General features: G+C 31.2%; 1 protein-coding gene across 1 annotated transcript; it reads left to right on the top strand.

Moving 5' to 3' along the window:
* The first annotated feature begins 1,770 nt into the window (after window positions 1–1,770).
* On the top strand, window positions 1,771–13,746 carry LOC140061182 (microtubule-associated protein 1 light chain 3 gamma-like). Its single transcript, XM_072107672.1, has 4 exons — window positions 1,771–1,935; window positions 2,709–2,764; window positions 9,747–9,853; window positions 10,593–13,746. Exons 1-4 carry the CDS (start codon window positions 1,884–1,886, stop codon window positions 10,750–10,752), a joined length of 375 nt encoding a protein of 124 aa, XP_071963773.1. The 5' UTR covers window positions 1,771–1,883; the 3' UTR covers window positions 10,753–13,746.
* Window positions 13,747–16,261: the final 2,515 nt, after the last annotated feature.

The following is a 16,261-nucleotide window of genomic DNA, read 5'->3' as shown; positions in this document are numbered from 1 at the left end:
CAAGAGTTTCCTATTTGCAGTATTTAAAAGCAATAAAAAGTCACATTTGGCCTTCTCTTTCATTTAATTGTTTTTGTAACGATCAATCAATTCAAACAAATCGTTACGAGGAATATTAATGTGTGTCACTTCCTTGCAATCGCGATAAGACAAGTTCCCCAAAAAAGTGTAATTTCCTGAGACGGGAAAGTTTTTGAACATGTACTTAAATATAATCACATAAGGTTCCTTAATTGCTCGAGAAAATCGAAAGTACAAAACAAGGTTGTTGGTCTATCTAACGACCCGCGAATTTTTTCCAAGAAAGGTTCGTAAGTGTGACGTAATTCATAGGCGCTTCACCTTTGGTGCCGTGGCGCAAATACAGTACAAACAAACATTTAATACGATGGATTATTTGAACTTCGCTTGTCAATGGTCAACACGCTTGCGTTGCGTTTACTTCCTTGCGTGGGAACCAAGCTTAACTTTGCGTTTGCAAAAAGGTATGGAGCGTCAACCACCTTTTCTTGCATTTGTTTTTGGCGTTTTTTTGACGCTCCATATATCCAATCCGCTTCACAAATGGACGACAAACACACGTACAAAATTATCTTTTTAAAAAAGAACACAATTAAATTGAACTAGTCATGGTCACCAGGTAGGCCTACGTGCAGATACGTTTTATTTGTGGTCAAATAAAACCGAAACAGTGCAATAAACAATATGCCGTGAAAGTGACGTCATGCACATTGAATTGTGACATAAATGTCACAACCGGGGTCACACTTGTCATTTCGTAACTCAATCGGAGTAGAGGTCTTTATAAGTTTAATCTTTCAAAATCAATTCTCCTCCCAACAAGAACGCCATAATTAAATGTTCCTTTACAGAAATGCCAAAAAAAAATCCAAAAGAGTTTGAGAAATCATTTTTCAAAAACTAAGAAACAAAATTACAAAATAAATCGTAGCAAACCTGGAAAATCCTTGATCCAAATGAATAGAGAATGTCCGAGATAGTCGAATGTTGAAATTTATTATGACGTCACGTTATTTTATGATTTATAATGACATTATTTAACACGCGGTTTTAGTAGGCCTCGTGCGTAGGCGTTTCAGAACTTTCATTTTCACGTTTTAAAAAAATGCATCTCCTATAAAATTTGTTTTAAATTATGTATCTTTTTCTCTTCTGAACTATCAAGCTCAGGGGTGTCTGTGAGCAATGTTCTTCTCTTTAAGTGAATGGTCCTTGAAAAGTCAGTTCTAGGAAAAAATACAAAATCTATCTTAGAAACAGGCTAAAGAAAGGCCCAAGTTATCTTATGACGTCACATTTAAAAACCCCACTATTATTAATGATGATAAAGTATTATTCCTTGAGTTTCAAAACTTGTTTCAGTTTATTTATTACATACATTGAAAGAATCTTATACACATTGCGCGCCCGTTATATTACGTATTTATGTATTTTTATTAATGATAAATTCCGTTGAAACAACACCTTTGTTTATTTAAGTTCTATATACTTGTTCTTATGTAAAAGCGTCCTACAAAAAAACGAAGCTACAGCTCTTTTATGCAGGATCCCTGTTCTCAGTTGTACTGTAATTATGATGTACTGTAATTGATGACTAAATAAATGTGGAATAAAATTTAAAAAAAATAAAGAAACTTTCAATTCAACAAAAAAAAAAACATTTTTCTCAAACGAAACGTGATGATCGACGTCTGGAATGTGGAAGACTAGACCAGGAAGCACAAACTCTTTAATAACAGGTCAGTTGCCGTCTCATAAACACAGTCGCGGTGTAGAGAGGTGCGTATTTGAACTTAGTCGCCTGCTTAAAAACCAAGGAAAAATACTAGTTTCTGACATTGGAATTGGAATAAATAGCAAACATGCCTGCTTCAGAAAAAAACCAAAAGTCTTTTAAGCAGAGGAAAACATTCAGTAAGTGGTGTTTATAGTCATTTTTTAAAGTGAAAAGCTTGACAGACTGCTGGTGGTGGGTGAATTATGGCACGGTGGCCTGGTTCTGTAATAAGTACAGCCCTACAGTTTGCTAAATCGTGGCTGTCAATTGTCATTATTGACCGCCTCTGCTGGATGAGTATTCTGCTGTATACGCTTGATTCGGCTCAAAACACAATAGAGAGCATTTAGATCGTTTTTTAACTTTTATGTGATGTATCATATGCCTACATTTTTTTTTCAATACAGTAGAGAGTAGGGCTATTATCTCTTAATTAAATAATAAAAACTAGTCTAAAACTAAAAAGAAATGTTTGGATTTGAGTCTGTAGTCGATTTGTAAGCCTGTATTGAAGTAGGCTAAGTCACTGTTCTTAAAGTCCATATAATTAATCTGAAAGGTTTCTGTTAGTGTTACTCAGATCAGAATATATAGATCCTTTTGTTTTTCTAAGTATAATAACATACAGACAGTAGGGCCTAGGCTACGCACAAATATTTTACAGATCACATGCAACTGTTTGTACGATCTGTTGCTTGTTATTACATTTTTTTCCTCAACAAATGAGTCAAATCTTCCTCTACGTCAGGCCCTATCTTTGCTGATGGGGTACCTGTCCCCGTCCCCCACACTTCTCTGAATATTGCCCTGTTTGCTTTAAAAAACGCATCAATATTCAGACAGAATGCGGCAAAGGTAATTGTGTATACTAATATTTTATTATCTCATTATCATAAACTGTTTCTTACAGCGCAACGAAAAGAAGAAGTTGCTGGTATAAGAGCTAAATTTCCTACAAAGATTCCAGTAAGTATCTTGCTTAGTCTTCGACACCAAAACATTAATATTTGAGTTTTATTATTGTAATAATTATACAATATTTCAGAAAAAGGGTTTATTTTAAGCTGTCATACTAATCTACGCCCAGTAGGCCCGGTATGGTTTTATGATAAAAAATGATATCGTATTACTAACATGCTCTACTGTAGATTTAACTTATATATTTTCCTTTCCAGAAACAAGTTAAAATCAGTTAAAATATTGTTAACCTTTTCTGTAATACAACGAATTGTACTGTCGAAGGTGTACTATTCGGAAACTGCCTTGGTTCTTTCCTAATGATAGAAAGAGTTGTCATTAAAAACAGACAACAACATACTGTATATACAATGTTATAGGGTTACCCAGAAGTACTAAGAATAGTCAAAAGCATTACAATGCTTATGCTGTGTTTTTATAACCTTGCCATTTCAAAGCCTGCCATTATACTCATTTTAAAGTCTCGAAATCTGGCAATAAAGAACGTTATTTAAATGGGCTAGCAGTAGCAAGTCCAACGATCTAAATTGAGCTGGTTATGACTGCCTGTTTACAGATAAATTACTAACTTATTACTGTACAATATGACGTCATTTCAACAGCCACAGATAAGCAAACGCAATCAATATATTGTGTGCGTGGTATGATATTACAGGTTATAATAAATAAAATTCAAAAACACTATATCATTTTTCCATTCCTTTGCATTTTCAATTTATAAATACCTTAACAAATTTAATTAGATTGTAAAGTACAGTACACTACACTAGGCTGGTTTTGAGTAAAAGTCGAAAATAAAGTATGTCTTTGTCATACTGCTTATAAACTCCTGTCTACATTATACTATCAAACTAGGTTTGATGTGCCCAAATATGGTGGTAATATGATGTCATTATGTCCATATATACTGTATGGGCACATCATTTTTTTGCCACATAAATTTGATAGTGTACACTAGACAGAGCTTTAGACAAGATATTTTACTCTCATTGGCTCATCCTCTAGATAGGATGTGGAGCTCTTTGTTTGTCACAGGAGTAGCAATACAGTAGGTACAGTAATTGTGTATCTATGGGGATATATCACCTGTAATCAATTCAAAATAGTGTGTAAAAGAATTACACTCCAAAATATTTTGGAATAAAAAATGAGATGTATCAATTCTTTATTATATAAGAAAGAAATAATAATAAACTGGCTAATAATCAGAAACACTAAAAGTTAGGTTAAAAAGAAAAAAAAACATCAATTCACGTCCTTGTGCGAAATTAAAGTCATGAATGAAAGATAAACCCCTGCATACTGTAACCAAGGAATAAGCATTGTTAATTCTGAAAGATATTGTTATTCAGAAAAAAAGAATAATTTGATGGAAAAGTACTGACTAATTGTAAAGCCAAGGTTATCTCTAACAATTATCAACCTTGACCAGTTGCAAGTCAATACTCTGTACTGTAGGATGGTCAAGTTTATAGAGAGGTCAGTGGTTTAATGTCCTGCAAACACCAGTCCTGTAGCCCTGGGAAGTTCCTTTAGTTGGTGAGCAAACACAGTATTTCGGAGAAAGTGATTGTTCAGTTCATCTTTAGTTTAATACTAGGGTAATTGAGTCATCCAAGTGAAAACATATAAACAACCACAACCATAGATTGGTCAATGGGCATGTGATCAGGCCCACATGATGGAGCTTTAATATAGTTATTGTTCTCTAGTACTACAGTACTATAGAAACTGGCCCAATTATTGTACTGTAAAGATAAGGAAAATAATACCAACATGTACATGTATGCATGTGAAAATGCATAACTGCACAAAATTATGATTCAGTCTTTATTTTATAGAAGATCAGAAGATAATTATTATTACCAAGAATTGGTTCAACCTTTCTGTGTCCGCATACTGTGTACAAAAATAATGGCATCAGCGAAAAAAAATACCATGTGACTCTACAGTGTACCGTATATACAGTATAATACTGTACGATATTTGTTAAGTCACTCACAATATTTTGTCGTAACATGTAAAAAAGTACTGAAATTAAAATTATATATTATTAGTTGGTTTAAAAACCTTGGAAATATTGACACTGTGAACACTATACACCGTAATTATAAAAGATATTAATTAAGGCAACCATTTTCAATTCTGTATTTAGATATCATATGATCAGATCCTTATGTTTTCAATTATGTAAATACTGTAAATATGTTATAGAAAATTAAATCATGTGATATTTTAGATGGAGCAATATATAATTTACTTACAGTATAATTTTTTTTTTTTAATCACTTGTTTGAATTGAAAATATGTTTTTGCTATCATACAGTACTTTTTATACTGTACTGTACTATATGTTGTTACTTACTACTGTAGTTACAGTACTATCATCAATGAATTTTAAATAAAAAATTTAAAACAAATTGTATTGGTCAATAGACCTTAAAACTACTGTGAGGTAATCTTCCAATATCCACTAATGTATAGTGTACATGTCAATTTTAAAATGTTATTTTTGGACCACAGCCCATTTTTCCAATTGGAAAACGCAGCACAAAACAAAGATAAGCTAGTCTCAAGTGGCAATTTGTATGACCCATCGTATCGTGATTGGTCAAATTACTTGTGCCGTGCTTACATTATATCCTTGATTTGTGTTTCTGAGACCAAAGACTGCAAAACTTAAATTTACTAGATTATTGCAGTAATATTGAGACACAGTCTCTTTAAATTACAATGACCTTGCAAGAGAATGTCAATGTTAATTAACATTTTATATATTCCATTAAAATTCACAATATACAGTAAATGAGAAAACAATGATAATAGATGAACTTCAAATTAATATGTGCTTTAACCTAGTTTTTGATGGTCATTGTAAAGTTTGCAATAATAATAAATTCAATATGGTCAAGGCTTTTTGAATATTAATTAAATATTTATTTAGTATTAATTATTGAAATTGAATACGACTGTTTATCATAATTACTGTATTATAGTAATATTTGAAAATTGAGAAAATGAAAAAACAATGAGAGAAACAAAATGAATTACTGATATATATTATTAATGTGTGAATAAAGTGGTGTTCATGCCACAAAAGAAAAAAGTGTCCCTTAAATACTGTACAGGTGTCACTTAAATACAGGTGTCTTAACGCAGAGGTCTGGAGCCTCTGGTTTAGGAACCCTCCTTTCTACAAATTTTAATGCCTGTATTTTCCTCTGGGCACTGCTCAGGGGCTCCTATAAGCTCCTGGGCCACTGGGTTTAGCCCGTGTGCGCTCAGCCGTTACGCCACTGATCATAAGCTGAACACTAATCTTCTGTTTATATATAATATTTCATGTACAGTATATTGTAATTGTACTTTACCTTTAAAGCTCAGGTACAGGCATGAATTTTAAATATAATATTTGGTTAATTGTACATAAATCAAATATTTGTAACAGAAATCGAGACGAAAAAACATGAATTTCCCTTAATATGGTCAAATACAAAATTTTGGCCAAATTTTCCATAAAAACCAGAAAGACTTTTTTTCAGTAGTTAGGTAGTTAACCTAATGTAATAACATGTCTGGTGACTCCCTAGACGGTGAAAAAATATGGTGGATATACGGTGGATAATTTTTGCCATAGCATGAAAATAAAAATCTGAAGTTGAATAAAAATATCAGAAATGTAATATTCAAGTTATATTACCTATATTTAGTCATCTGATAACATTTTTTACTCCACCGTTTATTTTTCATAGCTTTTTAAAATGCCTCTCTATTTACAAAATTTGTGTACAAAAGAATAGAGATTTTACTGTGTAATTTGAACTATCCCCCCACTGATAAGAAAGTGCTTATTTTCAACAAGCTTGTGTAACACAAATAAAATACCCAAAAATTATGAAGCATAGGGGAAACTATAGATCGATAATTATTGGAATGTATGATCAATAGAAATTTTTTGCCCGCACCTGGCCTTTAAATTCTATTTCAAAAGGAATTGTCCTATTTATCCTGCCTTTACACTGTAAATATTTTATTTTCAATAGATTGTTACAGGTAGGTAGCAAAGCTTTAAAGTAGGTTTGTGTTGATAAAACACTATTGATAATAAAATACTTTTATTATAACATTTGAATTCGTTGAATTATACAAAATATTATTATTATATAATATGAAAATATCAAAATCCATCAAAAAATATCATTTCATACAAAAATTATATCAACAGACAAGACAAAACAAAAGTCAGGAGATGATACTGCACAAAGTGCAAGGATATATTTTTTTTTCATACGCATCTTACCAAAGTCAAATCAAAGTTTTTTATTATTCCGTTTTTACTTTTGAAGATGAACTGGGGTTTTTAGAGTGTACACTGCGGAAACCCCGTCTTGTTATCCAATAACAAAAGCTTTTTTTATATCATTTTACCATCATTGGTTTTTTTTACAATGATGTGTTTGTTTATTTATAATAACAGTAAACATATGTTTATGATTTGTTTGTCATAATTTTGATAATAATGTGTACACTGTCATACTGCGGTGTAATGTACATTAATTGTATATGTAGGCAGAGGTAATAACAATTATATGTTTACCATGGAGATACTGACATCATATACAAAGATCTTACAAAACCCGGTTCAGTGAATGATATTAAAATTGTATACAAATATTTAATGTTTATAATTTGGATTGTGGGAATATTTCATTAGTTAAAAGAGCAGTCATTCTTTCAACTCATGACATTTTTTCTCCCGAAGAACAAGGCCTGTAAAAAATTTAAAATGCTTATGAACAGCGGAAGATTCATAAAAAGGAAAAAAAAATATCGCTAGATAAACGTGTAGAAAAAAGTTACAATATTTATAAAAACCAAAGTAGTTCTAAGAATACAGTATCTAATGGCAATAACCTGCACGTAAACAAATTTCAATTTTTGGCTCCGGTTGAAGGTCTTGTTTTCTGTTAAAATGTGTTAAGTGTCAAGAAATACAATTGGTAACCATTTAAAGTCCCAATCCCTCAAGTCCTAATACGATAACTTTTTACCTTTTTAAATGGTTAAAAATAAGTCGACAAGGAATGACCTGGTTTAATGTTTTAAAGTAATATATATGCATTATTTTTACAAAATGTCAAAAATTGTAGGGAATGGGTCTTTAACAATTTTTTTTTATAACTCACCAACTGTTCTAAAATAATATTTTATTCAATTAATGGTATCCATTGAGATTGATTGATTTTCAATTCACTATAAAAAAGAAATAATTATCAACAACAAATTGGACAAACAACATTTAATCATTTTTAGTAAAACTAAAAATTTAGTGTACAGTACTGTACTTAAAATTATTATTTTGTTCTCATTTCATTCGTACATTACAGAACGCAATGAAAACAATCTTCTATGACAAATAAATTATTTCAATCCGCAAGCATTAAATGGACGTATTTCATTAATAATAATGATTATTTATTGGATATATTAATACAGGCTCCAGATGTTGTTTATAACCAGACCGTGTACTGTCCAGTTTGATAATAAGCCATATTGAATGTTATGCTGTATAGTGCTATATTGCTTACGTTTTGATAAAGGCCAATAGTACTATTTTTATCTATTCGTTAATCATAGAGCTATAGATTACTACAAATTGTCATGTCTATTTATACATATGTAATGTGTATGTCTGGTAAACATTATACGGTCAAATGTTATCCTTTCTAAAACTGAAAACCTTTAACCAGAAAATCTACAGTAATGTCACTGCCATTACGTAAATAAAACAAATTTTGTTACCTCATAGAAATTTCTAATATTTTATACCCTTTTTCCAACTACAGTAAAACCTCTATTAAGGGGACAGTTTCATGTGAAACAAAACAAGGGGCAATGTATGTTTTAACATTACAGTATAACACAGTACAGCCAACATCCATTCAAGGAAAGGTACGCTTTGATGCGTCCAAAAATGTCCCCTTAATAGAGGTTCCCCAAAGAGTGGTTCTTCTACTCTCAGTTTGTTTGTCCAAATATATTTACTTTATTTTATTATACCACTTGTATTTTATATACAAGTATAGTATACTTTTCTAATTTATACATCAGTAACTTTGTTGTTCAAATATTTTCAATTTAAAAAAACCTTTTTAAAAATCTATTTCAAAAATATTTTTTGCTTGATTTAATACCAGTTTAGCAAATTCCTGTTGAAAGAAAAGTAGATTTAACTGAACAATTAATGATTCTATAATGCAGTCATCCGTCAGTTGTGTAGTGTGCCATCTATAGAATTAAAATTTTTTTAAGGAATTTTTCCTAAAATAAATCCATTCTATTTAACAAAGACTGTAGTCACCCTAGCCGGAACATTTTAAAAATGAATCCTTTATTGAAGATTATTATACAGAACTGGGTTCATTAAAGTTCAGACAGGTTATAACTGTGTACACTGGTCCTACGGTTTATAGTCCTTATCCGAGAAGACTTGTTTTACCTCCGGGACTGATGTCAGCCTCGAACCTTTGCCGATATTGTTGGCTCTGTAGGTATGGTAAATGGCGCTCCTGCCTTAACCGCTCGCCATTTGACACCAACTCAATATATGGGTATTGCGACGATAAAAATAAATGAAATTTGGCATAAATACTTAAAATACAGTAGAATCCATTACTACTATCAAGGCATATGGACATGTCTGCAGGTGTCCCCTAAATACTGTCGGAGTTACAGTAAAACATACATTTCCCCTTGCTTGTTTTACAGAAGATAGTCACAATAAAAATATCCCCGAATAAGGAAATTTAAAAGATTGTGTTAATCAAAAGTTTGCACATAATAATGATTAAACTTGATGATTTTACTATTTTTTAAGTAGTTTATATCAGCTACTGCTTTTACAGATTTTTTTTAGAGCTTTTCCAACTTTCGTAATGAAATTTGTTTTATTATTTTTTTGCATTTGTAGGTTATAGTTGAGCGATATTACAAAGAAGAACAGTTACCTCTTCTTGACAAAACCAAGTTTTTAGTACCCCAAGAATTGACAATGAGCCAGTTTATTACAATAATTAGGTAAGTATGAGAGTGAGGTGCATCGCTGGGTTTGATAAATGATATAAAGTATTTACTAATGATTATTGGTGGTAAAATTGGGAGTAAAAAAATGTTGGTGCTGTGGGAAATAGCTTACTGAACACAAAATCTGGGCAAATATTTTGTATCACCCACTAACATAACAATCAACCATGTAATGTAACATTAATCACTAACGTTACGTTACGTTAGCGGTTGATTTGGTACTGTTTTTAGTTTTACAGATTAGTTTTCCTTTGCTTTCCGCATCTCAAGAGATGTTTGAATAAATTATGCTAATATACACATACATGTGTTTATGCAAATGACAAAAACTAAACTTGTATAGGCCTACATAAATTACCATTTGAGAAAGTTTGATTTGAGAATTTTGGTTGATAGTGTGCTTAACAATTCTTATTATTACTGTATTATTGATATGAAGTTTGCGGTACACCACGTATATATCACTCATGAGGACGCTCAAAGCATATTGATCGAAACGTCGAGAAACTCAACAGCTCTTTTCAGAACTAATATACTTGGTGTACCGCAAACTTTATATCAACAATTGATTTCGGCATGCAAACCTTAAAACAATTATATTACTGTATTATTGCCATAATTTACTGTATTTACTAAAGGTGAATCATTAAATCAATAATTACTCATATTTGCCTTGTATTATCAATTTAAATAAAATAAATAAATGTAAATTTTCTTTTGTTGTCATTCAAAGAAATCGTATGCAACTGAACGCCACGCAAGCATTCTATCTGATAGTGAACAACAAGAGTATCGCAAGCATGTCAACAACGCTATCAGAGATTTACCGAGACGAAAAAGACGAGGATGGATTTCTATACATGGTATACGCATCTCAAGAGATGTTTGGATAAATTATGCTAATATACATGTGTTTATGCAAATGACACAAACTGAACTTGTACATATAATTGGAATACAGTACACTATATCATTACCACCTGGGATAGGTAGCAATATGCAGTTTATTGGTTTTATGAATAAGTATCTTCTCCGAAAACCTGATTGCTTAATTAGTTACCATGGAAATTAGTTTTCATGAATTACGCAATCACATTGATTCAAGTTCATGTTGCAGAAAATCGATGTGACTACGTGTATGATTGACATCACCATGGCAACTTGTACTGGGATACTGAAATTCACTGCTGATGCTAATCAAAAAAGTAATTACTATATCAGGTTTGATTTAGTAATATACGCAGAATTATCAGTTATGTTACTGCAGTAAACATGAAAACATACTTCAGTAATTTAACTTTAGATTCTCAAACGCTAAAAAAAGTTCATCTTATTCATATCAAAATTGCTGGGCATGATTTTTTTCTACTTAAAATTAAAATTTATTATTCTAATTAATTTTACTTATACCAAAAAAAAACGAAAAAAGATGCTGACATTTTGTAGTAAGGATAAAAATGATATCAATTTCAAACCGTAGCAATATTATACTTCCTCAAACTATCAGTCCTAAAGGTATTTATGGAAAATTATTTACTCTATAAATCTAAAATAATCTGAATACAGGAAAGTTACTAGGAAAATTAGAGTTAGTCTGGTGTGAAGGTTCAAAATCATGAATTGTAAATAATATTATAATAATAATAAATAATGTTTAAAAAAAATGTTTATTAACTACTTCGGGGGGAGGGGGGGGGGGTCCCCGATAATGTTTTTGTAGATGAATGTGTAATAATGTTGTGTGTAATAATGTAATTAAGGCTAGGAATTCCAGGAAGGAAGAAAGGGTGTGTCCACACGGTATAAGGGTGTGTCCACACAGTATAAACATGTCAAAGTTGAATCATCTGATGAAATTAGGAATTATTGATTTCCTCGTTAAAAAATTCATAGTTGATTACCTACTCATTATCTATTTAAACGAAATTAAAATATTTTATTGAGGTTGATTAATATTTGTGTGAAGCTTTTACATGAACATGTCTGCACTAACCCTTCAATAATTTCTTCTATAATACATTTGTAATGCTAATCACGTCAGAACCATTGACTAGAACAAACTGCTAATAAATAATATTTATGGGCTGAAGAAACATATTTAATAAATTAATATAATGTTATGGTTATGATTTGATAATAATTTGGAAAAAGAGAGAAATATTTCATCTGTAAAAAGAAATTTCTTCCAAGCTAACCTTGTAATTTGTAAATTAATTTTACAAATGTTGTGTAACTGATTCTTGAAAACTCCATCCAAATAGGTGCATTTCCAAATCGGTGTCGTAAACCATTCTCTATATGTAACATTCCATTGGGGTAGCGTATGATTTTAATGTTTATATACAGTAAATTAACAAGTAATGAATGTGATATTTTATTAAAAGTTATTGGTAACAGTGCTTTTAGATGTCTTCCACCCATAACAGTGTTTCTATAACTGTATTTTTGGTATATATATATATATATATATTGTCGGTTATAATATTAGATGTTTCAAAGGTGCGCTTTGGACCAGGTCAAGATTCCTCTACTGCAGTTACTGCAGTAACTGAATTTTACCAATTTTTACCAATACCAATACAGTGTCACCAGTATCATAGGCAAGTTATGTAATACAGTGTCACATATGTATCACATGCGACACCAGTATCATACTGTAGGCGAATTATGTAATGCAGTTTCACATATGTATCACATGTGCCACCTGTATCATAGGCAACTTCTGTAATACAGTGTCACATACTTTACAGTATGTATAACATGGCGCCTTGACTTGTTCAGTATAATAAATTAATTTAAATTAATATTTAAATTATTTTTGTCCTAAACTAAAATCATAATATATTAATAATAATAATTCACAGATTACTGATCAGATATAAAAATATTCCTTTGATAACATAACTACTGTAATACAGGTGTATTGTATTCATTAACATATATTCAAATTACTTGCCTGCATAATAGCAATATAATTATGATTATTTCAATACTATCGTCTGTATTCCTTTCAACAGTTGAACCGCTGTTGTTTTTCAAACTAGCATATTTTAAACATTTGTTATACAATGTATCAGCAATTCATTTGATATTTGTGTAATATGGACTAAAAACGATGCGATATAAATAACTGCATCTTGATGCGATATCAAATACTTTGCACAGCATGCGATGTCAAAAAATGTTGCATGATGCGTTATTAAGATTTCGCACGATACGATATCTAGATTTCGCATGATACGATATCTAGATTTCGCACGATGCGATATCAAGATTTTGCACGATGTGATATCAATTACTAAGCACAATGCGATGTCAAGATGTTGTATGGTGCGATATTAAAACTTTACATAATGTGATATAAAATAATTTGAACGATGCGATATCAAAGATGTTGCATGCAATGCGCGATATAAAGCAACATATCGTAATTATCATCTGTGCGTGCTTAAAACCAAACTGAATTGATATAGCTTCTGTGACTATTCACAGTGCTGATGGTTAATATGCTAACTCCCATACGGTTGTGTGTTTTCAAAGTCCTTATTACTCGATACCAGGCTTGCAGATTGTTTATTTCAACTTATAGTAGTTTTATTATGACTTTTTAGAAACATAAAGTAGTACAATAATTAATAAATCTTCTTTTCAATACTTAGTATTATCATGTTTTAAAACAACCATCTTATAGTCTAAAATAACTTTTGTTTTAATATATACAAGTATAGTCTTTCGTACAAATAGAAAATATATATAGTTTATTCAGGACGGTATTTTCTCTACGCTCAAGTTTATCATTCTTTATTCTAATCATTGTAACTTCTGTTTGGAACAGGTTTGACTAAGATTGTGTATATTTTGAAATGGATAGTAATTAAAAATATAACTTTTGAGTATAACATTTAAATGTCTTTTTTTTAACTTTGTATACTGTACTTTTTAATTGTAATGCATGTTTTCTTTTTGTTATGAATTTTCAAAACGTAACCCAATGATAAATGATGTAGCCCATTCCAGCCGGTTCAGGTCCGAGATCCTCCTGACGGAATGTTTTGAAAGAATTTGTATTTATAGGTTACTGTTTAATTATAGCTGGGATCATCTGTTAAACATGGAGTTGCAACTGTATAATTTTATAGACCTTTGATAGCAATGAATGATTCGCGCACACCCCCTCTCTCCCCAATTCCCTCTTTGAGAAAGGAAGAAAAATATAAATATGTTTAACATGGGAAGACCACTGAGTAACAATTAGCCGACCTACGCACACTGTGACATTTATGATTGTTTCCCACTCCATAGGCCTACTATGTTTGTTTCTTTTTGTTTGATTAGAGTGAGTGAGTGGCCGAGCGGTTAAGACAGTGGAACTGTAATCACGTAGCCATAACATCGGCAGGAATTCGAGGCTCACTCACTCCATGGTTCTGGTGGTAGAACGAGTCTTCTCGGATAAGGACTATAAACCGTAGGTCCAGTGTACACAACTTGCTCGTGTGCACTTTAAAGAACCTAGTACATCTTTCGAGATGAGTAGGGGGTTACCCCGGTGTATTAGTACATCACAGCCACTGATCACCAACTGGGCCCTCTGGGAGATCAGTCTTTGACTGAAGAGGTTACCCAGTATAAAGATAAAAAAAAAAAAAAAAAAAAAAACATAGGTAAATTGGGCAATCACGTTTATTTCCCGGATATAATCCAGTCCGTCTTTTAACCACGCGTGGATTAACGGTTATACTGTACTGTACATATCCCCCACAAAAACGATTAACAGCATTCTAGTTACTGTATATACTTGTCTTGTATAGTATCATACGCTCATTCTGTAATACAGTGTCACATGTATCACATGTGTCGTCTGTATTATAGGTTATACGTTTAACCTTACACGTAATACTGTATTACACAATTTGCCCATGATATTGGAAATATAATGCTATGTTATGTCATGGTTATGTTGGGATCTGGTGTATAAAACTTTATAATTTTCTCTCCTCTCTGTATATTGTACTTAGGCCTATTTACTCGGTTGTTCCAATAGCCAACTCTGATGTGAGAAACCCGCTGGCCTATTCATTTCAACTACTTGTAGGCGGGTAATAAAGACCCTTTCTGTACAGTAATTCATTAATTTTTATTGACACAATAATTCCTTTGTATTTTATTATCCATCCGGAATGTTAAAATTCTCTTGAAATAGTTCTTTTAAAATTATTAGGTTACGACCCCTTTATTCTGGATTTCCTCATAATATGGTGGAGTTAGTACAATATTAGCACTAAAGATAGTGTAGACGCACTATTTTTGGCACTATTGCACTATCTTTGGCACTATTGCACTATCTTTGGCACTATTGCACTATCTTTAACACTATTAAAAACGTTTACTTAAATCCGTTTCTGATTAATATTCCTTACTATACGTGATGTGAAGAACAAAGTGTCCAAAACCCACGTATAACCAGGATTTTGTTCGTCTATTGAACGGCCCAATAGGCCTAATCACTTGACAGTTTAGATAATGCTACTGGGAATACTAGGCCTACATAATTATGTGATAAAACAGTTGTTTGTTTGTCTACATGAGAGCAAAAGAATATTTATCGTTCACAAAATTGAGAAAATGTATTTTGTAGGTCTATTTTGTACTTTTTATTATAAAAAAGTCTCGTTATTCAGTGTGATATAATAGGCCTACTATAGATAATTTCAAAGATTACAAATTATTAATTTTAAAGTTATGAATTAATTATATTTTTTAAAGAATGTATATTTCAATTTCATCCTATTGTTAATATTTTGAACTCCGGTAGGCATAAGCCTTTACGTTTTTTCATTGTTTTGTTATTCAGACCTATACTTTTATTAACCCTTTACTAATATGCTTATAATATTCACTACGGTTTAATATTTTATCACTTTGGTGTTTTTTCTTTTTTTTCACCTTACATTCGTTTAATAATTAACTTTTCCTAAACTAATTTGATTTTTTCACTTATTATATCATTTATAACTATTAAACTTTAATTAAAAGGTCTATAATAACTTCTCACTATATCTAAATTATATCGTTGTATTTTTCGCTTTTTCTATTATCATTTCACGCTCTACAATCTTTTTCTGATTATATAATCTAATTTTACTATAACATATTATTTATAACTCTATTTAACTTATAATAAGCCGTCATCACGATTGTGCTATATACAGTTATATCGTTTTTGTTCTTTTTTTCTGTTATCATTTCACCCATTACATTCTTTTGATTTTGATATTACAATCAAAGTGGCAAAACTATTATATGCTGTTATAGTATATCAATAATTTTGCGCTTATTTTAGTAGCCAGATGCAAAGTATTGATTGTTGTGATAGTTGGGGCATGAACTAGGCTGGACAAT

This window comes from Antedon mediterranea, chromosome 10, assembly GCF_964355755.1.
Source record: "Antedon mediterranea chromosome 10, ecAntMedi1.1, whole genome shotgun sequence".
Lineage (NCBI taxonomy): Eukaryota > Metazoa > Echinodermata > Crinoidea > Comatulida > Antedonidae > Antedon > Antedon mediterranea.
This window is presented reverse-complemented; position numbering and strand designations above follow the sequence as displayed.

Coding starts and splice junctions, on each gene's coding strand:
- LOC140061182 (XM_072107672.1), top strand. CDS start 1,884: ATGCCTGCTTCAGAAAAAAACCAAAAGTCTTTTAAGCAGAGGAAAACA. Junction 1,936..2,708: donor TAAGCAGAGGAAAACATTCA/GTAAGTGGTGTT, acceptor TGTTTCTTACAG/CGCAACGAAAAGAAGAAGTT. Junction 2,765..9,746: donor AATTTCCTACAAAGATTCCA/GTAAGTATCTTG, acceptor TTGCATTTGTAG/GTTATAGTTGAGCGATATTA.